At 41.4% G+C, this 21621-nt stretch overlaps 1 protein-coding gene across 1 annotated transcript in view; it reads left to right on the top strand.

The window, feature by feature from the left end:
* The window catches only part of ADGRL3 (adhesion G protein-coupled receptor L3), a 312615-nt gene that overhangs the window by 54997 nt on the left and 235997 nt on the right, over positions 1–21621 (top strand). Inside the window, exon 5 of the mRNA XM_014520156.2 lies at positions 10583–10663. Coding sequence (XP_014375642.1) covers positions 10583–10663 — 81 coding nt within the window. The remainder of the gene's footprint in view (positions 1–10582; positions 10664–21621) is intronic.

The raw sequence follows: 21621 nt of genomic DNA, 5'->3' as shown, positions 1-21621 counted from the left end.
TGTTCATTTGAGACTATTGCTTTTTGCAATCTCTATCCATGCAAAGCCAGCATTACCAAGTGCCTTACAGGACATCTGCGTGAGAGAGGTAGTAATGCATGCAAACCTGCCAAGGCTGTCAGTATTAATCAAAGATCAGGCCACAGAATCTATGGGAATGGTGCAGTGGACCATATTCTCCTGCTTTCACATCTACCTCTATCAGCTGAATTATGCACATGAGCTCTGTAGCCTCAAGGTGGGTTTAGTTTCTAATATTGTTCCTTTCCAGTTCCAGCTGTGCACATTTTAAACTTGCCATCACTCCCGTCACAAAACGTAAGAGGTTAAATAGCAAAAGAACAGAATTAACATGCGCTGAGTCCGCGTCCAGATGAGCAGTGGTGTGCAGTTTGTGGTACCACAAACCTGTTCGTGGTGCCACAAGCTGCATGCAATAAACATGAAAACGTGCACCATGGATTTCCTCCTAGGAACCCCCTGTCCCCTTCCCCCCACAAAACAAAAGTGGCTCAGAGTACATAAAACAAGCAGGCGCTGACACAAATGGAGGCTGGGCCATCCAGAGCAGTGGTCTGGCTGCTGGCCAGGCCTCTGTGCTGCCCCTGTTGCTTCAGCATGCCACCAGGCCACCAGGTAAGACTTCTGGGAGAGCCAAGAGGAGCTGGGCAAGGGCAGTTTGCTCGTTGTGGGACAATTTGTCCTGCAACAAAGTGCATGTACAGGGGCATGTGCTGATGCAATTTATGCCGCTGCAAACATGTGTTCCTGCTCGTTTGGACGTAGCCTTAGATTCATTTTTTGAAACAGTTGTTTTCTTATATCCCTGTACTGTTTAATGTATCCGTAAATGATTTGGAAAGGGAAATGTATAATGAGGTGGCCAAGTTGTAGATGACTCCAAATTCTTTAGGCTTTACACTTTGTAAAGCCTATCTTTAAAAAAGAGAGCCTTAAAACAGAGAGATGTAGGCAATGGAGGAATAAAAGAGCAGTTGTAAAAATAGCCTTTGAAAAGGCAGGTAGGGAGTTATTTGGAAAAAAACAAAATGAATATATGCAAATCAAGAGATCTGGATGAATTCCGATGAAGCACATGGGGAATTTGCTAACAAACTTACCAGCCCATCAGAAAAGAAAATGTTGAACACTAAGGAATTTACAAAAGGCGAGTAAAGAAAGAAAATACATTGCTCTACAAAGATCCAGAGAATAATGAGGCAGGCAATTCTGCAAAATGAAATTTATTCCCCAGTTAGATCAAATAATGAAAAATCCTGTTAACATTTAGAGGATTACAGAATCGCAGTTAAACAGCAACACTGGTTTATAAAGAAAAAAAACCCGCACACAAACTGGATTGCTTATTAAAATACAATTATTAAAATAGAAGATGAAGGGAATCCAGGAAATATAATGTCATATAGTTATATTTTAGTTAAACATTTGCTATAGTGACTCAGGGAAACTTTTTTATGATATTTGTTCAAATTGGCTTGCCTGTGAATATGTTGATGCATCAAAACCATTGAAGGTCTGCAAATAATGATGCAAGAATCACTATTAAGTTCCCTGGCACTTAACTTCATTAATGATCTAGGAGAGATTAAGAAAGCATCATTTGTGATGATTAAATTCACAGACGATATTAAATTCATGTGTGCTGAAAACAACCAAGAGGAAATAAAAAAATACAAAGAAGCTGATAAATTATAAGAAATTTAAGCATGAAATTAAATGAAATTCTATTTTGAGAAACACGAGATAGCATATTTAAGAGATGTGTCTAGAACAGTGGACGGGTGAACAGCAGTGCCAGAAGACATTAGAATATTGAATTGTAAACTGGATAAGAGTTTGTGATCTGACACTATAGCCAAATGGTAAATGCAAAGGCAGCAAGGAAATATTAGGAGCTGGTATCCTGGATAGGGTTTGTACTCAAGAGAGCTCTCTTCAATCTTTGGCTCTTCCACAGGCTTCCTCTCTAACCTTGGGCAAGCCACTTACTCTACTGTATGACATCTGGATTTAGGAGTAATACTCACCTACCTACCTCCAAAAACTGCTGTGAGGATAAAACACTTTGCTGACCAGAAGGCACTCAGATACTACTGTAAGGATGGCCATGAAAGTGCTTTTTTAAGGAAAATATATCCAACATAGATTAATTTTGAATATCTCTTTACTAGGACCTGGAGTGAGTTCAGAGAAGAATAACTGATAGGAAAATATTTCCAATTATAAAAACTGATAGTTTGGGGAGATGTCTACCCGTGGAATTCCCATCCTTTGAGATGTATAAAAGGATATTACCAGCTTGAAATTCAGTTACTTTTATTAAAGTTAAAATAGTTTCTAATAACTACACCTGCTTCTAATTCCATTTATATTTTCCTTGTTCTTTTTCAATCACATTTTCTATTATTTAAAAAAATTATACTTCTCCCTTCTGCTGCTCTGTGCAAGAGCCACAAAAACAGGACACAGGATGCATCTACCTGAAATGCTTAATGTGCAGTAGACTAAGTCTGCACATTTGCACATCATGGCAAAAACTGTGCGAATGCACTAACGTGCAGTAGAAATAGTCTACTGCACATTCGTGTCACAAAAAGACTGTGATGTTGTTACTGTGCATTAGCACTGGCTACTACACATTTATGTAGTACCTCATATTAGTGGTACTAAACTTAATGTACAGTAGCAACGGCAGATTAATACACATGTAGACGTGCCCGAAATTGTTAACAATGAAACTGATAACAGGACAGTGAACATACCTGGAATGATGCAATATGTACTGAGTAAAGAAGATGAAAAAGTATTTTGTGGCTCTGTTCTCTTTCCGTCATCCCTACATTACTGCCATCTCCAACCATTCAATAGTCAGAAGTTAAGTCTCTCAAAAATCATGAGAATATTTTTGTTCAAAATCTAGTGATTTTAAAGGTTTTTTTTTATTTGCCTTCTGCATTTTAGAACTTTTAGGTGCATGTTCTTCAGCTTTTCTCCGCAACCATCCTGACTAAAATACTATTTAGAATGAAAGAGCTGTTTCTTATATAATTGCATGATGCCAGGAGCTGAAGCTTTAAGAAACATACTGAATATTGTACGTCTTGTAATGCAATCCTAAAACATGTCAGCACAAGTCAGGATCTCCTCTAGCAGCAGTTGATAGAATATTTTCAACCAGTTGTATTTTTTTTTTAGGTTGACTATAATAGATCAGGTAAATTACCACAATACTATATCTCTTGTTGCTGTGATTGATGTATAAAGTTGCCAACACTCATACTATTCTGTAAATGAAAGTCGATGGAGCAGAGTCAGAATGGCTAAATCACTTGGGGCGAGTTTTATAAAAGTGTCCAGGCACCATTTTCCATCGTTAGTCATTGAGGCGACTTGGCACTTCACAAAAGAAGTGTATTTGATATGCTTTATGATAGCTGTGTCTGTTGTTGTCCCTAAGATAGCTGTTCCTGAATTAGGATTTGCAGGCTGGATGGGATTATGACACTTAACGAATGGTATTGTGAGCCTCACAGAAATTCACTTCTAGTGATCAGGTTCAGCCTAAGAGTGGGATTGGGAGCCCATAAGTGGGGACACTACAGACAAGGTTCTTTCCTCTAAGATACTATGGATGATTACCTAGTTTATTCTTCTGCTATCAGACCTAAAAATAAGAGGAGAGATGTTTATGCTAACCTGACAATCCTTTCCCCATGTCATGCCTGAGCTCCTGCAGTTCATCAGCCCTCTGAAGTCTACCTCTGAGCCCATGTCTGCATGAGAAACTCCTGTGTCCCAGCTTTTTGTTGGCTAGCAATGGCTGATATTGCTGTGTTTATGAGGATGTTTTCAAGGAGACTGTGGGTGTGTCTACACATGTACTTTAATGTGCAGTAGCCTAGTCTACTGAGCATTTAAGTGGCACATCAAAAACCATGCTAATATGATAATGCACAGTAGAATAGCCTACTGAGCATTAAGCATCACCTAAAAAGTGTGAGCTTGTGCTACTGTGCAGTAGTGCAGCCTAATGTGCATTTATTTAGTGTCTCATACTGGAGGCACTAAATTTAATACACATTAGTAAAAGTGAATTAATGGACATGTAGATGTACCTGCAGGCAGAAAACAAGAGTTGCTGCCATAACCATACAGTCTGTAAGTCACGGCTGCCCCTATCTATGGCAGCAGCTCCAGGTACCCATCCAGGTTATTACACCTTTGCAATTTGCTGGCATCTCTGGCTCATGTTCAGAGAGGTGGTTTTATTCAGACAATGGGAAAGCTAAGCTTTGCCAACATATCAAATTTGTTTCTGGGTGCATGGCAGACTCGTGACCAAGGCAACTTCTGTTGATAGTTGGCACGTCCGCATGTTCATTAATGTGCCTTAGATGCTACACATTTAGTTTAGTACTTGTTTAATAAAGCACTAACTAAATGCGCAGTAACTAGAGTTACTGTACAGTAGTGCCAGTGCATGGTTATTTTGTGACACTTACTGTGCATTAACCTAATAACACTGCACAGTAGGCTGTTAGCACAGGTTTTAACTGTCACACTACTGCATAGGGTTATTAGGCTAATGCACAGTAAGCGTCTTGTGCCCACTGTAGTGTAGTGCACTGTAGTGTAGACCAGACCAGGTCTTACCCACTCATAGTACTTATCCACACGCCAAAGTCATGATTAGAAAGACAGGCTTCCTTTTATTTTCAGCCTCCCATTCTACTTCCATCAACAACTGTAAATTTTAGCAGTGCATTTAAATAAACAGAGGTCTGTTTGTTTGCTTCCACTGTTTTAACCCCCTCCCGCACCTTTTCTTGTTGCCATCGATGGGGAGAGGACCATGAGTGACCTTTGGTCTACAATCACTGACTTCATTTCCTGAGCAAGCCAAGCATGCAGCCACAGTGATACTCCCTCAGACACTGCTAACTTGGCTGAAGAGAATAATGACAGATGAGATAAAGGGGAAAAAAGAAACCCGAATGAAGAGATTAGAGATGAAATTGGCAACTTTATCACTCGTTACTTTGATGATTACGTTTGATTGCTGTTTACATTTTTACCTGAGAGTCAGGCTCAGAAACACCAGATGGTTATAGTCAGAATGGGATTTGAAGAAGGCAATGCAAGCTGTTATAATGCTAAGCATGCCCAACTTTCCATCAGCAAAAGAGACATCTTGACCTGTGGTATTTTGTCAGTGGTGGGTACCTTTTTTTTTTTTTTGAAATGGAGCCATTCATTTAAAAAAGGTTCAGCTATTTTTAGAGCACTCCAAATACTTAGAGAGTATCTTACTTACAACTCAAGCACTGTTTTGCCTCACATAGCCATGGTTTCCCACTCATTAACCCATTACTAGTTAATGTGCAGAGCACTTAGAGCTCTGAGCCCTCACTTAAATAGTCCCATCCACTTCAGTAGAACTACTTGTGCGGATAAGTGCTCAACACCAGAATGACAGCTGTGAAATCTAGCCTTATATTAGCAAGTCATGATTATGCCCCTATCAAGTTTCAGAGTCTATAGGGCCAAATTAAAAATAGGTTGTCTCTCAAAACAATGTAAGCCTGGCTTCAAAATTGTCATGTTGCAGCACCGAGGGTGTGGAAGCAAAAGGTTGATTTCCTTTTATTTGCCTTTTGGTTTCTAAGCCTTTAATGTTCAAATTTCTTTACATCAATGATGATTAAGATAATTTTATGTATTTATTTAATAAAGAGAGAGATCCTCACGTCATTGTTCAACTCTATGAGCTGAGGCTTGAAGTAAATGACAAATACTGCACAACTCCTAAGAAAATCAGAAGAGAGGGGGATGTTGCAAGAGCGCTGATCAAAAAAATAAAGATAAAGGGAGAAAAATGGCAGTTTTTTTGATAGAGCGCGTGCTATTTGAGAATTGAAGATAAACAAGAATTTGCCATGTGTGCATATTTGTGTGTGTGTACACATGCATGTTCCTTTTTTGATGATTAAACAATGTATTACTCTTCTACTAAAATGTGGGGTAGATATTTGGCTAGCGTCAATCAGCATAGTGCTTTTCAAGTCCATGTGATACCGAAACATCAGCTCTGCATTCAGTGCCAGATTTAAAAAAGCATTTTGGCATCACAGTGTTGTGCATTGTCTCATCTAGAGTTTAGGCATGTATACCTGTAAGTGGGATTCCAAAGGAAGAGTTATTTATTCTGAGTCTCTCTACCTTGATTGGAGACATCCAACTGCCTGTTGCTTGGGATTTATGATTATCAGCATACTATGCAGAGAGATGCATAGGTGGGCAACTGGAAGAAGGGTTTGTGTGTGGGACCCTACCCTTCTCTTCGAATTAGGCAGCATTTTTAAAGTTCTCTGCAACTTTGGTTTGTGTGATGGGTTAGAATTCATTGAACACCTACAGAAGCATGGGCTAATAAACTCATTCCTGGTTGATCAGGACATATATTTAGGTACCCTGATTAAGCTTGGCTCTGGTCTGAATGCTTCTGTTAATGGCAGCAAAGCAGTACCTCATTTCCAGCATTTCACTATTTGCTGACAAAAGCACCCTCCCTCACTCTCGTCCTCACAATTACATTTTCTCATGTTACCTTTCCTGCAAGATTCTCATGCCCTTTCTCATTCTTTGTCTTCCCATTCTTCCCCCACTTTGGAAGAAAGAAAGCGGCTTCATGACACTTCTGTCTTACAAAAGTTGATTTCATGTCTGTATAACAATACAAATGAATATGGTGCAGAAGTTATAAACCATCTCTTGGTGTGAGGTATGCCTGTCTCATCATTCATGATGGGTGTTTTTTTGGCCTTTCTCCTTACAAATGCCATTTCTAATGCTTCTAAAATGTTTTCTGCCTTTGTTGTATCCTTGAAGACATGAACTTTAGATACTTCCCACACACAGTTAACTTTCAGGAACAATTGCTACCCTAATGTACTACTCCAAGAGAATGTCCATGCTAGAAATGCAAGGACACATGTACTGGCTTATACATAATGTTTATCCTTTATCAATGCAATTGCAGAAAGTTGTGACCAGACAGAAAAATAAGTCCCCTATAGGTGGCCAAACCAAGCTTGTATTCAGTGGAAAACAGTCTGTTTCTTTTGGAATTGCTGCCCAAACTAATCATTGGGAAGATCACAATGAAGGTCATAAGTGCCCCACATACTATGAGAACATTCACATCCATGTTTATGTTAGAGTTTTGTGCTAAGAAGCCAGTCTGATTGATGGAAACACGGACTTCCTAATAGCCACAACATGGTGCTGTCAGGTGAGCTTTCTTTAGGGATGTCTAGTTAACTGGACCAGTTGGGTGCCTTATGAGTGTCTGTGCCTTTTTACAGAAGTCCAATCAGCCGTATGCTCACTTTAAGAATATGCATAAATGTATGCTGATGCACATGGTCCTTCATGTGCCCATAACCATTTGGGCAGCACATAAGAGGAAAGGTGTAATAAATTCAGAGTAAGAGGCTATGAGAATGCATTAACCCCATTTTGAATCTGGCCTCTGGTCCTTTATCTAAGTGTTAGAGGGGTAAAGATTAAAAAATGTTAGTATTCTGAGTGAAATCCTGACCCTATGACAGTGATAGGGGGTTTTGTCACTGAATTTGACTGTGCTGGGATTCCACCTTCAGATTCTAACCCTTTTTCATAGAGTTCATTCCTAGTTCTTAATGAAGTCAATGGAAAAGGCCAAGTGTCTTTAGGAAGGCCAGCAGGGACCACTGTGGTCATTTAATCTGACATCCTGAAATAAAAGTTCCTATCACTTTTACTTTTACTTTTACTCCCAGGGTTTTCCTAGGATTTTGGCCTGCAACTTCTGATGTTGCATGTGAAAGCCATCTCTCTTGACTCCTAGGGTCCTGCCCCTGCACTCACGCTAAACTGGAAGAAGAGTTTATTAATACTTCCAGTAGAATTAGTCTTAATTTACACCAGTGTGACTGCAAACAGAATTTTTTCTATACAGTTACAGCACAAGAATTTGTGTACATCATCACTTCGATATCTTCTTGGAGACCATTTTTCCCCCTAAGCAGGGCCATTGTCAAGTAATAGCAAACCATAAATTTAAATTGTATGTTTAAATATGAAGGCACCAGGGTGGGGGAGGGAGTTACAACATTTCAAATATTATTAGATGACTTGGATGTGGGTGTGAAGTGTACTCTGTCCAAGTTTGTGGACGATACTAAATTGTGGGGTGAAGTGCACAATCTGTAGAGTAGGGAATGATTGCAGGCAGACCTGGCCAGGTTAGAAAAGTGGGCAGTACACAATAGGATGCAGTACAACAAGGACAAGTGCAGAGTGCTGCACCTAGGGCGCAAAAATATCCAGCACACCTACTGGCTGGGAAGTGACCCTCTCAGCAGCACAGAAGTGGAAAGGGATCTCAGAATCATAGTGGACTCCAAGATGAACATGAGTCATCAGTGTGAGGAAATCCTCAGCAAAGCTAACTGCACTTTATCATACATCAGCAGATGCGTGACAAATAGATCCAAGGAGGTGATACTTCCCCTCTATGTGGCATTGGTCAGACCACAGGTGGAGTACTGAGTCCAGTTTTGGGCACTGTACTTCAAGAAGGATGTTGATAGACTTGAGAGGGTCCATAGGAAGGTCACTCATATGGTTAGGGGCTTACAGGACAAGCCCTGTGAGGAGAGACTGACGGACCTGTACCTCTTCAGCCTCTGCAAGAGAAGACTGAGAGTTGATCTTGTGGCCACCTACAAATTCATTACGGGTACACAGCAAGGGATCGGAGATGCTCTGTTCACCAGGGCACCTCTTGGGGTAACAAGGAACAATGGTCACAAACTTTCCTGCCTAGGCAGGGGGTCGGACTTGATGATCTGTTGAGGTCCCTTCCAACCCTGACTGAGCAGTTGTCAAAATGATGACTTCTGTTAACTATTGGCATCAGCTGGGATTTAAACATGTAGATGAGAATGGGAAGGCACCTTCACGTATTATCTGTCACAGGCTTGCCTGAAGCAAATTTCCTATCTTAAAACACTTAAAAAGCAAATATAAAATGTATGGCATACCAATAGATTTTAAACCCAAATAATGTTCAGTTATTGTAGTGACTAGTAATGCAAATTGCTTGAGTCAGGCTAAGTGCTAAGCAGTAAATATATCCTGTCCATGCAGACAGTATCCTTTAGCATTTAATGTTTTATACCCCTGAAGAGATGTTTTCAGTATATTTCTTGTACCAGCATAGTACACTCTTCTAGGATATCATTACAAAGAACTCTAAAGAAAGTACCAATTCTCTACTCTCTATGACACTAGCTGGAAAACTGCTTGGAGCAACAGCAAATGTTAACAGGGAGCCATATTAATTATTTGGAATGTGCCTCATAAGAGGAATCAACTGCTTTTATTACAGCACGAATATTACTTGAAATGGGAAGGTTACTCTAGCTGTTATCGTAATCTATGTATCATTAACTTTCCTTGTTTAGAAAAAGAGATTAACAGCCTTGTAAATTGTTACAGTAAATAGATGAATTATAACAACATGTTTTTATTATAAATAAAAGTTTCTCAGTATAAATGCTTACTTTTTGATCCGCTGGAGAACAACATCCTTAGCAACTAAGAAATGGCATTGAAATGTTGAGAATTAAACAGCTTCCTTTCTGAGGAGCATGACTGTAAACTGTACAGGCAAAAAATTGTGTCTCCTGTAGACCAACTGACAAGTCACTGTTTGTCATTGTAAATGACTCCATATAGTTTGAAGAGTTCCCAAAAGAATGACACTATGCATTTCCCTTTTGGAGTCAAGCTAGCCTGTTGGATGGCCTTTCAGGACTGAAATGCTAAGCATATGTCATGGAAACTCCTTGTAAGAGGACATGACACTGCAAGTAGCCTTTTTCTCAAGCAATTCAGACAGGATCCAAGGAGAAACACAGTGATGAGAAAGGAAGGCGAGTTGTTGTTTGCTAAAAGGTGGGTGTGTCTACATGTGCACTTTGCTGCTCAGAATACTAATTTACTGCATACTAAAATGTCATCATCTACATGTGTGTGGCAATTGCGCTGGTGTAGATTAATTTACAGTGCGGTCAGATATTCCTGTCAGACATGGGTACTTTCCAACGGCGGAGTAAATTACTGCACTTAAATGCACGTGTAGGTGGTGATGTTGGGTTTCATTTACTCTGGTCCAAGTTGCACCAGAGTTTATTCAGTCACATTAATTGCATGTGTAGACATGCCTGGTGTGGAGGAAATATAAGCACTAATGCTAAAATTTCAACAAATGTCTATGTGGAAGAAACAAAACATCCCCAGATGTAGTGGATTTCTGAGAGGTCAGAGGCATTCTTAAAGCTGAAGTTAATTTTAATCATGAATTTCTATGGGCAAGAAAAAATACATAATCAAGTAATATGTTTCCAAACCTATTAATATTGTAATGTTTTAAGACTGTGGCCTGGTTAACTAAAATCCTCCTTCTTCTCTGAACAGGACGTGGTAGAAACTAAAACCCTTGATTTGTCCACAGGGCAGGCTCATCATGGGCAAGTTTCCTATATTGCTCCACCAATTCATCTTGATTCAGATCTGGAGAGGCCGCCTTCTAAGGGTGAGTCAGTAACACAGTCTCTGTGTACATGCACAATTATATAGCCATAGGTGTGAGTGAATTTCATCTCTGTATGCATCAGAGCCACCACAAAGAGAGTTACACCCTGTCATTCAAGGCCACTCATCAGAGCAGATTAGTTCCATTGACATAAAAGAATTCCACCATGAATGGATGCGTTTCATGTTCTCCGTTCCTCAGACAGATGTGAAAATACTGTGCTCGTCCTGAAATATTTAGCGCTTCCACAGTATGCTGTGCATTTCTGCAGGAGAATTGTTATTTTTAAACTTGTCTTGACCTTTCCTCCCTCCCTCCTGGTGGTGCTGCATTATGGATCCCAATGGTGACTGCTTCTGCATGGTGCTGTGGGGCACACAGGAAAATTTCCAGTCATGGAATAGGTGGAACTGGATTGACTGGCAGTTACTCTGTGATTGATGAAGCTGAACTTATGGAGGAACTTGGTCTCGTGGCCTGTATGAGAGGAACACCTCTCTGCCATGCCAGATCCTGCAGAATCAACCACATTTTCAGCCTTGGCTCAAGGATCAGGGCTTGTCCCTGAAAAAAAATTCACATTTCTTGCAGAGTTCATAGTTTTTCACTTTACTCCTTTTGCTTAGCCATCGGCAATCCCTTGAAGTGTAAGAGTCCACATCAGCTTTGTTTGGGTCTAGGTTAGTTATGTCTGTAAATTAGAATCAAATCTAAGTATAGATTATATTTATTGTCTTGGTCAGCACTAGCTTGTGCTTGAAGATTTGTGTTAGATAGATAGATAGATAGATAGATATTATTTGGGGGGAAGGATCTCTAATATTTGTGATCAGGGAGAGTGAGAGAGCAAGGGTTATGGTATATTGTTTCAGATTTGCTGCAGGCAAAATAAGAAAGTATGGAAAGAAAAATGCCTGTGTAGGAAAATGTTGAGGAACCACTTTTCATAAACTTAAGGATCTAAGTCATTTATTGGGGTGACTTTGTTTAAAGGCAGTGTAATGCAGAACAGTGTCTTGCTCAGGAATTAGCAATGCAGAATGTTGGAGACAGAATGCGGGGCTTCATGGACCACTAGGCTCATCTGGTTGGGTAATTCCTACCATCCTGTAGAATAATGACATATCCTGTGGAATCCTATGTAAAAGTACCTTTCCCCAGGCATGCTGTGTTGAAAATGCTGATGCAGGGTTCAGCGCAATAACAAGTGGACAGAACTTCTTTCTAAACAGCAGTGGCTAGTACCAAATCTTAGCTCAGTACTGCAGATGGTTATGTTACACATGCTAGTAGAATTCAAGACAGTCACTGGCTGTGACTCTGTACTCCCAAAACTGATGGGTTACAGTCATTTGGATTTCCTTCTTCTTAAAACATATTATTTTTATAGCCAAGGACAGAAATTACACAGAAAGTAGTATAAGTGGTTGAAAACTGGTTCAAATCTGTAACACAAAAGAAGTTCAGTGTGCGTACACTGCTTTCAAAATTGCTGAAACCGATTTTAGAAAAACCTGGATGAGAGTAGTATCAGACTTTACTGATTTAGGTTAAATTGATGTATTGAACTTCCATCCCAGATCTCTTCCAGATTCAAGTTAACTCATAGTCCCCCAGCACCCAAGGTTGCTTCGCACCTCCCCTGCAACCCCCACCCTCTCCAGGCTAAGTGGACTAGCCTTGGCTCAAGCTGTCTGCTTCAGTGTCGTGTGTCCGTCCCTGTCCCCCCCACACCTAAGCTTCTGGCCTGAGCCACTGCAGACATGTAGCTGCATTTCTGGAATCAAAAGTGAATGTCTGTTCAATCTGTACAACTTAGATTAACCTATGAAGATTGAATCAATTCAGCCTCGGGCTTTTGGACCATCTGTACTTAGCTTATTTGTTTAGCATCCATAATGTTTTTTGATGTCTTATACAACATGCAGGGAAATCAGTCCCTGCCCCTACAATTTACTCTGCATTAAGGGACCATGTGATACCTATGATCTTCAGTGTCTGTAGGAGCTTAGTAAAGTCAATGTCTGAGTTCTAACACTTTTACTTTGGTTAGCTTGTACCTTACTTGTTGAGTAGGCCTCTTAATACTGTCTGCGACAGGTAAGGATAGTAGAATCTGCTGTGAAAAGGTTCCTTGCTCTACCCTCTTACTTCTCTGTCCATCTCAAGTGCAGAAAGTTTCTGCCACTGTAAATTGAAACTGAGAATATAGCCTCTCTCTCCAAAGTGACTTCAGAATTTCGCTGGCCAAATTAAACTGTGGTCTGGCTGCAGTCCTGAGCCCAGTGAAGTCAATGAGTTTTGCTGTTAACTTCAGGGAGGCCAAGATTTAAACTTCCAAGCGGTTTCTGCTGGGTTTGGGCGGGGGGGTTTGTTTTTTTGTTTTTTGTTAGCAGTTTTGAACATGCGTGTCTGCTGAGAAAATGCAGCAATAAGGTCTATAACATGGAGTCTAGTACATCTTACATTCTGGATTGTCATCTGCTTCTCAATAGCTCAAAACTTTTTAAGATCTCTAGATCACATGGCATGTTGTAACAGAGGACTCTTGCAAGGCAAAAGTGGTCCGCAACCCTGGCACCCAAATTATTCTAGGGTTCTCTGATGCTGGCTGGGGCCATTCAAAACTTAAATAGACTAGCTGTGCTTAATGTATCACCACACTTTCCTATAGACAGTCAGGAGAGCTAGCTAGATTAGCATGAGCCAGAGATGACAGTATCACTAGGCAGTTATCACTATGTTGTACTGTTGATCTCAGTTTGTTCCAAGCCAACACAGGCTTTCAATAACTAGCCTACCCAATGCCAGTTCCCCTCCTTCTCCTGCTCTCCCACCTGCTCCACTCCACAGACATCCTAAGGCTGAACCCCAGCTGATTTTCTGTCTTCATGGGATCAGTATGTGAAAGGTCCTTTCTACATACAGGGTATGAGCTGGCCATCATATTGATTTGCTTATTGGTGTCACAGATGTTGGGCTAGGCTCTTTGCAGGTTTGAAGACAAAGTCCTAGCCCTGTTGAATTTGAAGGGAACAATTCTTTTGTGCAGCAGACAGCACTCACTTTGCTGACGTACATTTTCAATGCATAACACATTCAGCTACACACAGGCCGCGTCTATACAACCGGCAGACTATGCAGTTGTTGCTGCACAGTCATTTAATACTTGCATAACCAAGTACTAAATAACTGCATAGTAACTGGCATTACTGCATAGTAAAATCCCCGCATAGTTTTTTTTCTGAAGCTACTGTGCAGTAGCAATGAGCTATGCAGTAGCAATGTGCAGTAGCTTGTTACTACTGTGCGGTAGCATCATGTCGTGGTTAGTGTCCCCCAATGCAGTAGCATCTCATCTAGATGTGGCCACAGTGAATCATACTCCTCCTTGTCCTACCCTTGCTAATGTAAAAACAGTAAACACTGAGGAGATATTTTGCCTGGTGATTGTTAGTAGGAGTTGCAGACATAGTCACTATGTCACCAGTCAGGAGAGTACATTAGTAACACTAGTCAGTATTTATTTCTTGCAGATGTCTTTCTTATATAGCATATAATAAATAATATTTGGTATTCTTTACCATGTGTTAGACCATATGACCTCATGAAGAAAGCACAGGGCTAGGATTGGGGCATTATGGCTAAATACAGACGTTCAAAAAGCCTGAGGCAGAATTGATCGAAGTTGCATGGTTTTCCATAAGCAGTGTAGTTTAGATTGGTAGTGTTGGCTACAAATGTCCAACTCGGGATCCTTAAAATTCTAGTTTATTAGGCGGATTGAAACACTGTAATGAGTTAAATCATAAACCTTGGGGCTGGTCCCCACACACACACACATGCATACACATACACACACACAGTAACAGGCTACAGAGTCAGGTATACCTATCCTACAAGCGCTGGAGTATGTCGTTGAGGCTTCTTTCAGCATGGTGTTATCTTCCAGAAGGGGGTCGCTGGCTGGGCCTTCTGGCTGGACAGGTCTGGTCGAGTTGGAGATCAAGAGGGCGCTACTGAGGGTCACTTTTCACTGCCTTTTATCTGTCCCTGGCAGACTCTGGTGACTCCCCAGTTTTCAGGTTTGCCCAATCCAGGGGTCATTGACCCTCGTGGGACTTCTCCCTCGGTGGCTACTGGATGGCATCTGTCAGCCCCAGGGGTCGTCCGCATGTATGTGCAGGTTTGGGAGTCCATTGATGAATTTACAATAGGGCTCTGGGAGTGGTCGATCTGGAGATATTCAGCCCAAAAGTTGGTCCCTGGCGTTGATTAACTGAGGCCAGGGCTTCTAGCCCTTGATCAGTGATGTTTAGAGATTTCCCGGTTGTTACATTGTCCTCTATTGAGTTCTTCTGCTGGTTGATCTGCAGCTTCCAGGTGATAATTGCTGGCTGCTACTATGTTACACATCCAAACACGTTACTCATTCAATCACTGATTCACTCGCTCTTTCAGGGGCCAGCCTGATACAGGGAAGGGCAGTTTGATTCCTGCCCTTGTTAACATTGTTACAATGTATAACTTACTTATGAAACTAAATACATTCAGTAGAAAGGTGAGGAGTATAAAATACAAGCTACAAATGCCATGGCACACAAATAGATAAAAATACCAAACTACAAGGGGAGATACAAAATGCACACATACAAATTTTAAAACACAATTCCTTATCTTAAAGTGAAAGAGAGAGGAAGGAAGAAAAGGTAGAAAAAGAGAAACATATCCAAAGAGGGGAGAGCAAATGCAGACAAGAGGAAAAGAGGGCTTTCTGCTACAGTAGCAAACAGAACACACATTCACCCTTTGTTGGGGAAGAGGCACAAATCTTAGACTGGGTTCTGCCATTTTTACACCAGTCTATGTGTGCTAAACTTGTGTTCTGTTATGGGTATAGACTGTTTTCCAATCACATATATCAGTAAAAGTATAATATCTGTACCTGACCTATATTCCTATTCTTGGCTTTGCTGCTGGGTGACTGCAGCACTTCTTCAAACAGAGCAGCCATCAGATTGTCTCAGAAATCATGAGATTCTTTATTTTATTTTTTTAAAATAAGTTTGAAGTTGTTTTTATTTCCCTGAGGTTTCTGAGTTGTTAGGTAGCTTATACCCAGGTCACGTGTTCAGTTCTTTCCCAAATCCTTGAGGGATACACACTTGCTTTAAAGAGAGAGAGAGAGAGAGAGCTGGGATTCTCACATATTTACAGGATTCAAGCAAGTGGGAGTGTAAGAAAAACTCCAGATCCAGTGAGACTCATGATACAAGGGCTGGAGTGAGCAATCCTGGGAACAAGTTGCTCCCAACATGTTTGCCTCGGTTCCCTCATCTATAAAATGGGAGATACTGATTATTATAAAGCAAGGATGAAAAGCTCAGTAAACCATTAAGTCTTGTCATCATCATCTGTTTCTTCTTTCTCTTCCTTCTGTCTTACCTTCCGACCCCACCATGTGGTCTTTCATACAGCTTTTCCTTAGGGCCTTGGCTGCCTCTGTCTCCTTTTATTGCTTTGACTATTTAGTTTCCTCACCATATTCCCCCAGCATTGAATTAATCACTGGGTAAAAGTTGCTGTTGCATTTAACTGCAGCAAAAGGAATGTAGTAGCCACACTGCAGTATTGACATTAATTTCAATAAAACTGAAGGGAGCTAGGCTATGAATATAAAGGTATCCTGGTTTTGCATATTTTAAGAAAATTAATTATACAATTTGAATGTTGCCGCTGCTGTGGGATATACAACTGCAACTTTCAGCTGGCAGATTTATTTGTAGCTGTCTTTTTTTTATTATTTTTAATTTTATCACTGGTGACATTTACCTACATTATTTATGTCTGCAATGCATTTTTCCTACCTTTCAGTGTACTGATGCTAGTACTGAAGAGAGTATAAACTCTAGTAGTTAATAGCACATTAGTGTCACCATACATTACAAGGTAATTACTTTGAGCCACTACTCTATATAGAAACATAGTAATGACACTGTAAATCACTTAATAAAAATAAGGTCCTGAATCAGCACTCACTATTAAAGTTATTTCTCTTTGCCCACCCTTCCATTAATTAGAAAACATTTTAAAATTAGTTTCATATATGAAGCAACATTAACCATTATTTTTACACCTACTTTTAATAGAACAAACAGGACTATGTTGCAGTTATTTTTATGTGGTTGTTTACATATGTTCATATGCAGATTAATTCCAGAGGTGGGTAAGATGTTTTTTTTCAACAGCTGAAACCTATGGCTGTTGCAAATAAATTTTCATAGGGTTTCAGATGCAGTGCTCCAGAAATCCTGAGCCACAACTGCTGATTCCTTATGCATGGTCCTGAACACGTTAACTGTCTAGGCTGGAGGCTGGATTTTCAGTCTTATGCATAAAGATAAGGGGAAATCTATTTACCTTTCTGAGTTTTAGCCCCTGTCTTTAATAGATAGTTATTAGCTTTTAGCATTTAAGAAGCCTCTTTCTTTCGCTCACACGGTTCACTTCTTACTGAGCATAAGATGCTAATCTCTAGTTCATGACGTCAAACCTTTTCTTGTACCCACAGGTTGTGATCTCATAAACTAAGGATTATAACCTGCATTTTGGAAATGGTTTACTTGTTACTGATAGTGGCAAAGAAGGTCTGAGATAAGAATGACTCTAATGCTTTGGCTTAGGAGGGAGTTTTATGGAATTATCATATAGAGTAATAACTGAAATTTAGTGTTTGGTCTAAAATTCTGCCAGGTGCTAAAATACAGCGAATGGACTGAATTAAACTCACTGAATCCACATACTAAAACTATTTATAAAGGTTTATAGAAACAGATTTTACTGTATGTGTGGAATGATATTAAACATAAAATATATCCATGGCTTTAAAGTTAAGCAGTCAGAGGCAATAATCTACATTGTTGAGCTAGTGTTCTGCAAAGTTTTCCTTCAAATAGAAGCCTGAGGGAATTGGGTAGCTCAGGGGATTATTCAAGTTGAAGTAAAATGGTTTCAAAGCATATAAATACAGAGGAAAACTTATTTAAGATCACCAGCTTTACAAATGAAAAACAGATAAAATAAATTTAGGGGAAAGCCTGTTGGTTCTTACTTTTTTAAGGCAAATCTCTCCAGCCAGAGTTCCTTTCCATGAACTTTTTCTTATGGGCAACGTATCACCTAAACTGGGGGTTTGCTGTACTCTCCATCCTTTCTTCATTTACTTTCTTCATCCAGAAAAACCTTCCTTAGTGCTTTTCTTGGATTTTTGCCCATGGTGGCCTCTTCTTCCTACATTAAGCAGGAATCATTCTCTTCCCTTTCTTTTTATCCCCCATCACCAAATCTGAGACATACATACACCTTATAGCTCTGCACCAGTCCATCCTATTGGCAGAGAACAGCATGCTAGAAACATGAATTCTGGTGTTGTCTTTCAAAGTATGATAAACAGGTTTTATAAACCTCTCCACACAAGTTGGAAGAGGAGGTTAGTATCATTGAAGACCACTAAGTGGAATGCTTCTAACAACCTATTAAAATTAGGGTCTAGAACATCAGAGCTCTTGCTGCCTCGTGGACCAAGAAAATAAGACGCCTCTGAAAAAAGTATGTAAAGCCATTACATTGCTTTTCCTATATAAATGCAAGTTAAGAGATGGAGACATGAATCTTTTAGTACAGAGAAATTCATTCACCCAGTGCTATCCCATCTGATCTCTGTATCACTCCACGGTTTCATTCACGGTTTCATTGATCTCTGCAGGGTTTGGCTTTTCAGAATCCCACTGCCTGCATCTGTGACAGCTAGATCATAGTTGCTTTTCCCACCTTTTTGTTTTCTCTATTACAACTTGCAGCAGTAGGGTGTTGCCCCACACTGGAAGGTACTCTGTTTTTTTATGACATCCCTTTGTTGTCTTGGGGAGAGGGGAGGGTTTTATTCTTCTTCCATTTAATTAGTAATGGCCATAGATTGACTCCTTTGGCCATGTTATTTGCCTGACATTCTTCAGGGATGAAGATCTATGTGAGGGGCCAAATGTTTTCTTTTAAGGTCTTTAAGCAACAATTCAGCAAGCAAGCTAGGAGCTGAGGGCACACATGATTCCTGAATGACCTTTCGGTTGACACAACTGATCCTGTGCCAGTCTGTCAGTACTGTCATGCTGTCTCTGCTCTCTGTCTCCATCTCCAAGAATCCTGCAGTTTTTCCCTCTTGGCCTCTTTGCTGCTTCCAGGGTTCTTCTTCCAGACGTGGTCAGCCCCCTCCCTAGGACCTCTCTGTGTCTCTAAAGAGTTTTTCCTTACATCTATGCAGGGCAATAGGCAACCTATGCCCTGATCCAGTAAGCCACACTTAACATTTTGCAGCAGGATTATTCCCTGTGGTTTTCAAGCCAGCCCCATTATATCAGATCTATAATAACAAACAGAGCTATGTAGCAAACAGATCTTGCACATGTTAAATGCCAGGTGGTTATTCACAACAATTTACTACAGATTGATTAATGTTGTATTATTGGTACTGCATGTATAACCCAATTCATTTCAGTGGAAGATTTGAACAATTGCTAAGGGATAGAATTTTTTAACTCTCTCTTCCCCTGATTCGGAAGGATGCACAGCCAGTTTTTCAGTGACTTTTCTGGCTTGGATGACACTTTCAGGTTATATAGTTAGGGTTACCATCCATCTGGGTTTTCCCAGACATGTCCTCTTCTTTGGTCCTCTGTCCTCCATCCGTTTTTGAAATGCAAGCAAATGTCCTGGATTTTGCTCTGCCTCTGCTTTTTTCCCAGCATTTCTGGCTTGGCTGCTTTGGGCTGGGAGTAGCAGGGGAAGATGATTGGAGGCTGGGGGATCACGTGCTCTACACATGGGCCCCACAGCTGGAGGCAGGTGAGAGAGAGAGCTGCGTGGACAGCAGGGCTGGGGGAGGCAGGGGGCTGCAGGTCAGGAGTGAGAGGCACTGGCAGGGCTGGGTGGGACAGGGGGCTGTGGGTTGTGAGTGAGGGATATCAGCCGTGACAGGGGGGGCTATAGTGAGGAGCATCAGCATGATCTGCGGGGTGTGGTACAGTGGGTCAAGAGTGAGAGGCAGCAGCAGGGCTGGGGGGGGGGAGGGGGGCTGTGGCTTAGGAGTGAGGGGCAGAGGCAGGTCATGGGCATATCACTGCCCCCCACAATCATTTATCCCTTCCCCTTCTCCTCCGCCTCCTCCCTTATCTTCCACAGGTGTCCACTTTTTTGAAACTGGAAATATGGTAATCCTAATGTTCTTTTCTAAAATTGAACTGAGCTTTTAGTCACTGTGACCCGAATCTTAAAGAACTCAGTCACCACACTGAGAGACCAATCTTCAAATGGATCAGTGCGTGGGGAACTGAGTTCTTTTGAAAATGTGGTTCTAAGTGTCCTGAAAAGAGCTGTTGGGTGCTGAACGCTTTCAGTGCTTAAATGCAAAGTGAGCTGTTCTGAAAAATCAAGCTCTAATTGTGGGTTGTGAGCACTTCTGAATCTGACCCTGAAAATCTGGATTCTGATCTGCTTTATCCAAAGTCAATGAGGTGATGAAGCAGGTGGCAACTGGACTTAATATTAGGGTTGTATGAAGCTTCGGTAGCTGATTCTATTTGAAGGAGATTTGGCCTGATTTGGGGACTGAATCTCTGAATCTGAATTGGATAGGGAGACCAATGAAAAGCTCCAAATCAATTTGAAGCATCTGAATCAGTTTGGAAAAGCTTCAGGAAAGATTCGGTCGCTTTGGATATTCAGCCATAGAGTAAACAGGCAGCTAACACAGCCGCCTCCACCTGGTAAGGCTCTTGTGGGGGGCGGAGGGGAGAGGTAAGGGGCATGAGGGATGGAGGGATTGGGGCTGGGGCAGAGCCCCTCTCCCAGCACTGCTGTGCCTGCATCCCGTGCCCCCTGTGATGGCTGGCAAGTGGCAGCAGGGCAGAGCCCCCGCTCCCAGCACTGATGCAAGTGTGGCAGCACTGGGAGCAGGGGCTATGCCCTGCTGCCACCCAGAGCAAGCCACGCCTGCATCGTGCCCCCCCTCCTCCATGACAGCTGGGCAAGCGGCAGCAGGGCATAGGTCCCACAGCTCCCCCTGCTGGGGCAAAGGCAGGCACAGCTGGAGGAGTCATGGGAGAAGCCCCCATGGCTGCCATGGCTGCCCTGCCTGACCCCATCCTCTGCCCGGCCCAGCCTCCCAGCTTCTCCCATGACTCCCCCAACCCGAGGAGAGGCAGGCACAGCTGGAGGAGCCACGGGAGAACCTGCAGCCACCCAGCTGTGCCTGCCTTTCCCCGGCCGATCGATCACCGAATCTCTCTGAATCAATGCTGAATCTTCCAAAGCAGATTGGCTGAATCATTTTGGGACAGTGATCTGAATCTCCAAATTGAATCACTGTCCTCCAAATCAGCTGGATCTGAATCAAATGCGTCCCTGTTCACGCAGGCATACTGAATATGGTCCATACCATCTCCCCTGTCCCCCCCAAATAAGCATAGCAAGTGACATTTTTTGGCTTCAGCTTATATAAACAAATTTCCTGGAAGTCTTTGAGAAATCCTGCAATATTTCTATTTGTTTCTTTTAATGTGTTTAATCCAGTCCACACTCTGTAACTACCTACAGTTGCAAACTGTTAGTTTGTCACCCTTGTTGCTGCTGTGCTGTTGAACTGTTGCACTTACTTCTTGCAAAGGTGTGTTTCCATTTCAGAGGGACAACAGAGGGTACTGCTGTTTATTTATAAAGTAACAGCTTCCTCCGCAGCAGAAAGCAAAAGCTATTTGAGCCTCTGTACTAGGAATGCTAAATCCTGCATGCAGATGGGAAGTATTCTAACCTGTTTACACTTCGAAATGTTGAAGAAAATTTGTTTAAAAAATATCCTAAAAAAACAACAACAAACCCCTCAAAGTAAAGTGATGTTTATGTTG

Source organism: Alligator sinensis, unplaced genomic scaffold (genome assembly GCF_000455745.1).
Source record: "Alligator sinensis unplaced genomic scaffold, ASM45574v1 scaffold62_1, whole genome shotgun sequence".
NCBI classification, from domain to species: domain Eukaryota; kingdom Metazoa; phylum Chordata; order Crocodylia; family Alligatoridae; genus Alligator; species Alligator sinensis.
The sequence above is the reverse complement of the archived record's forward strand: the minus strand, read 5'-3'. Positions and strand labels throughout refer to the sequence as shown.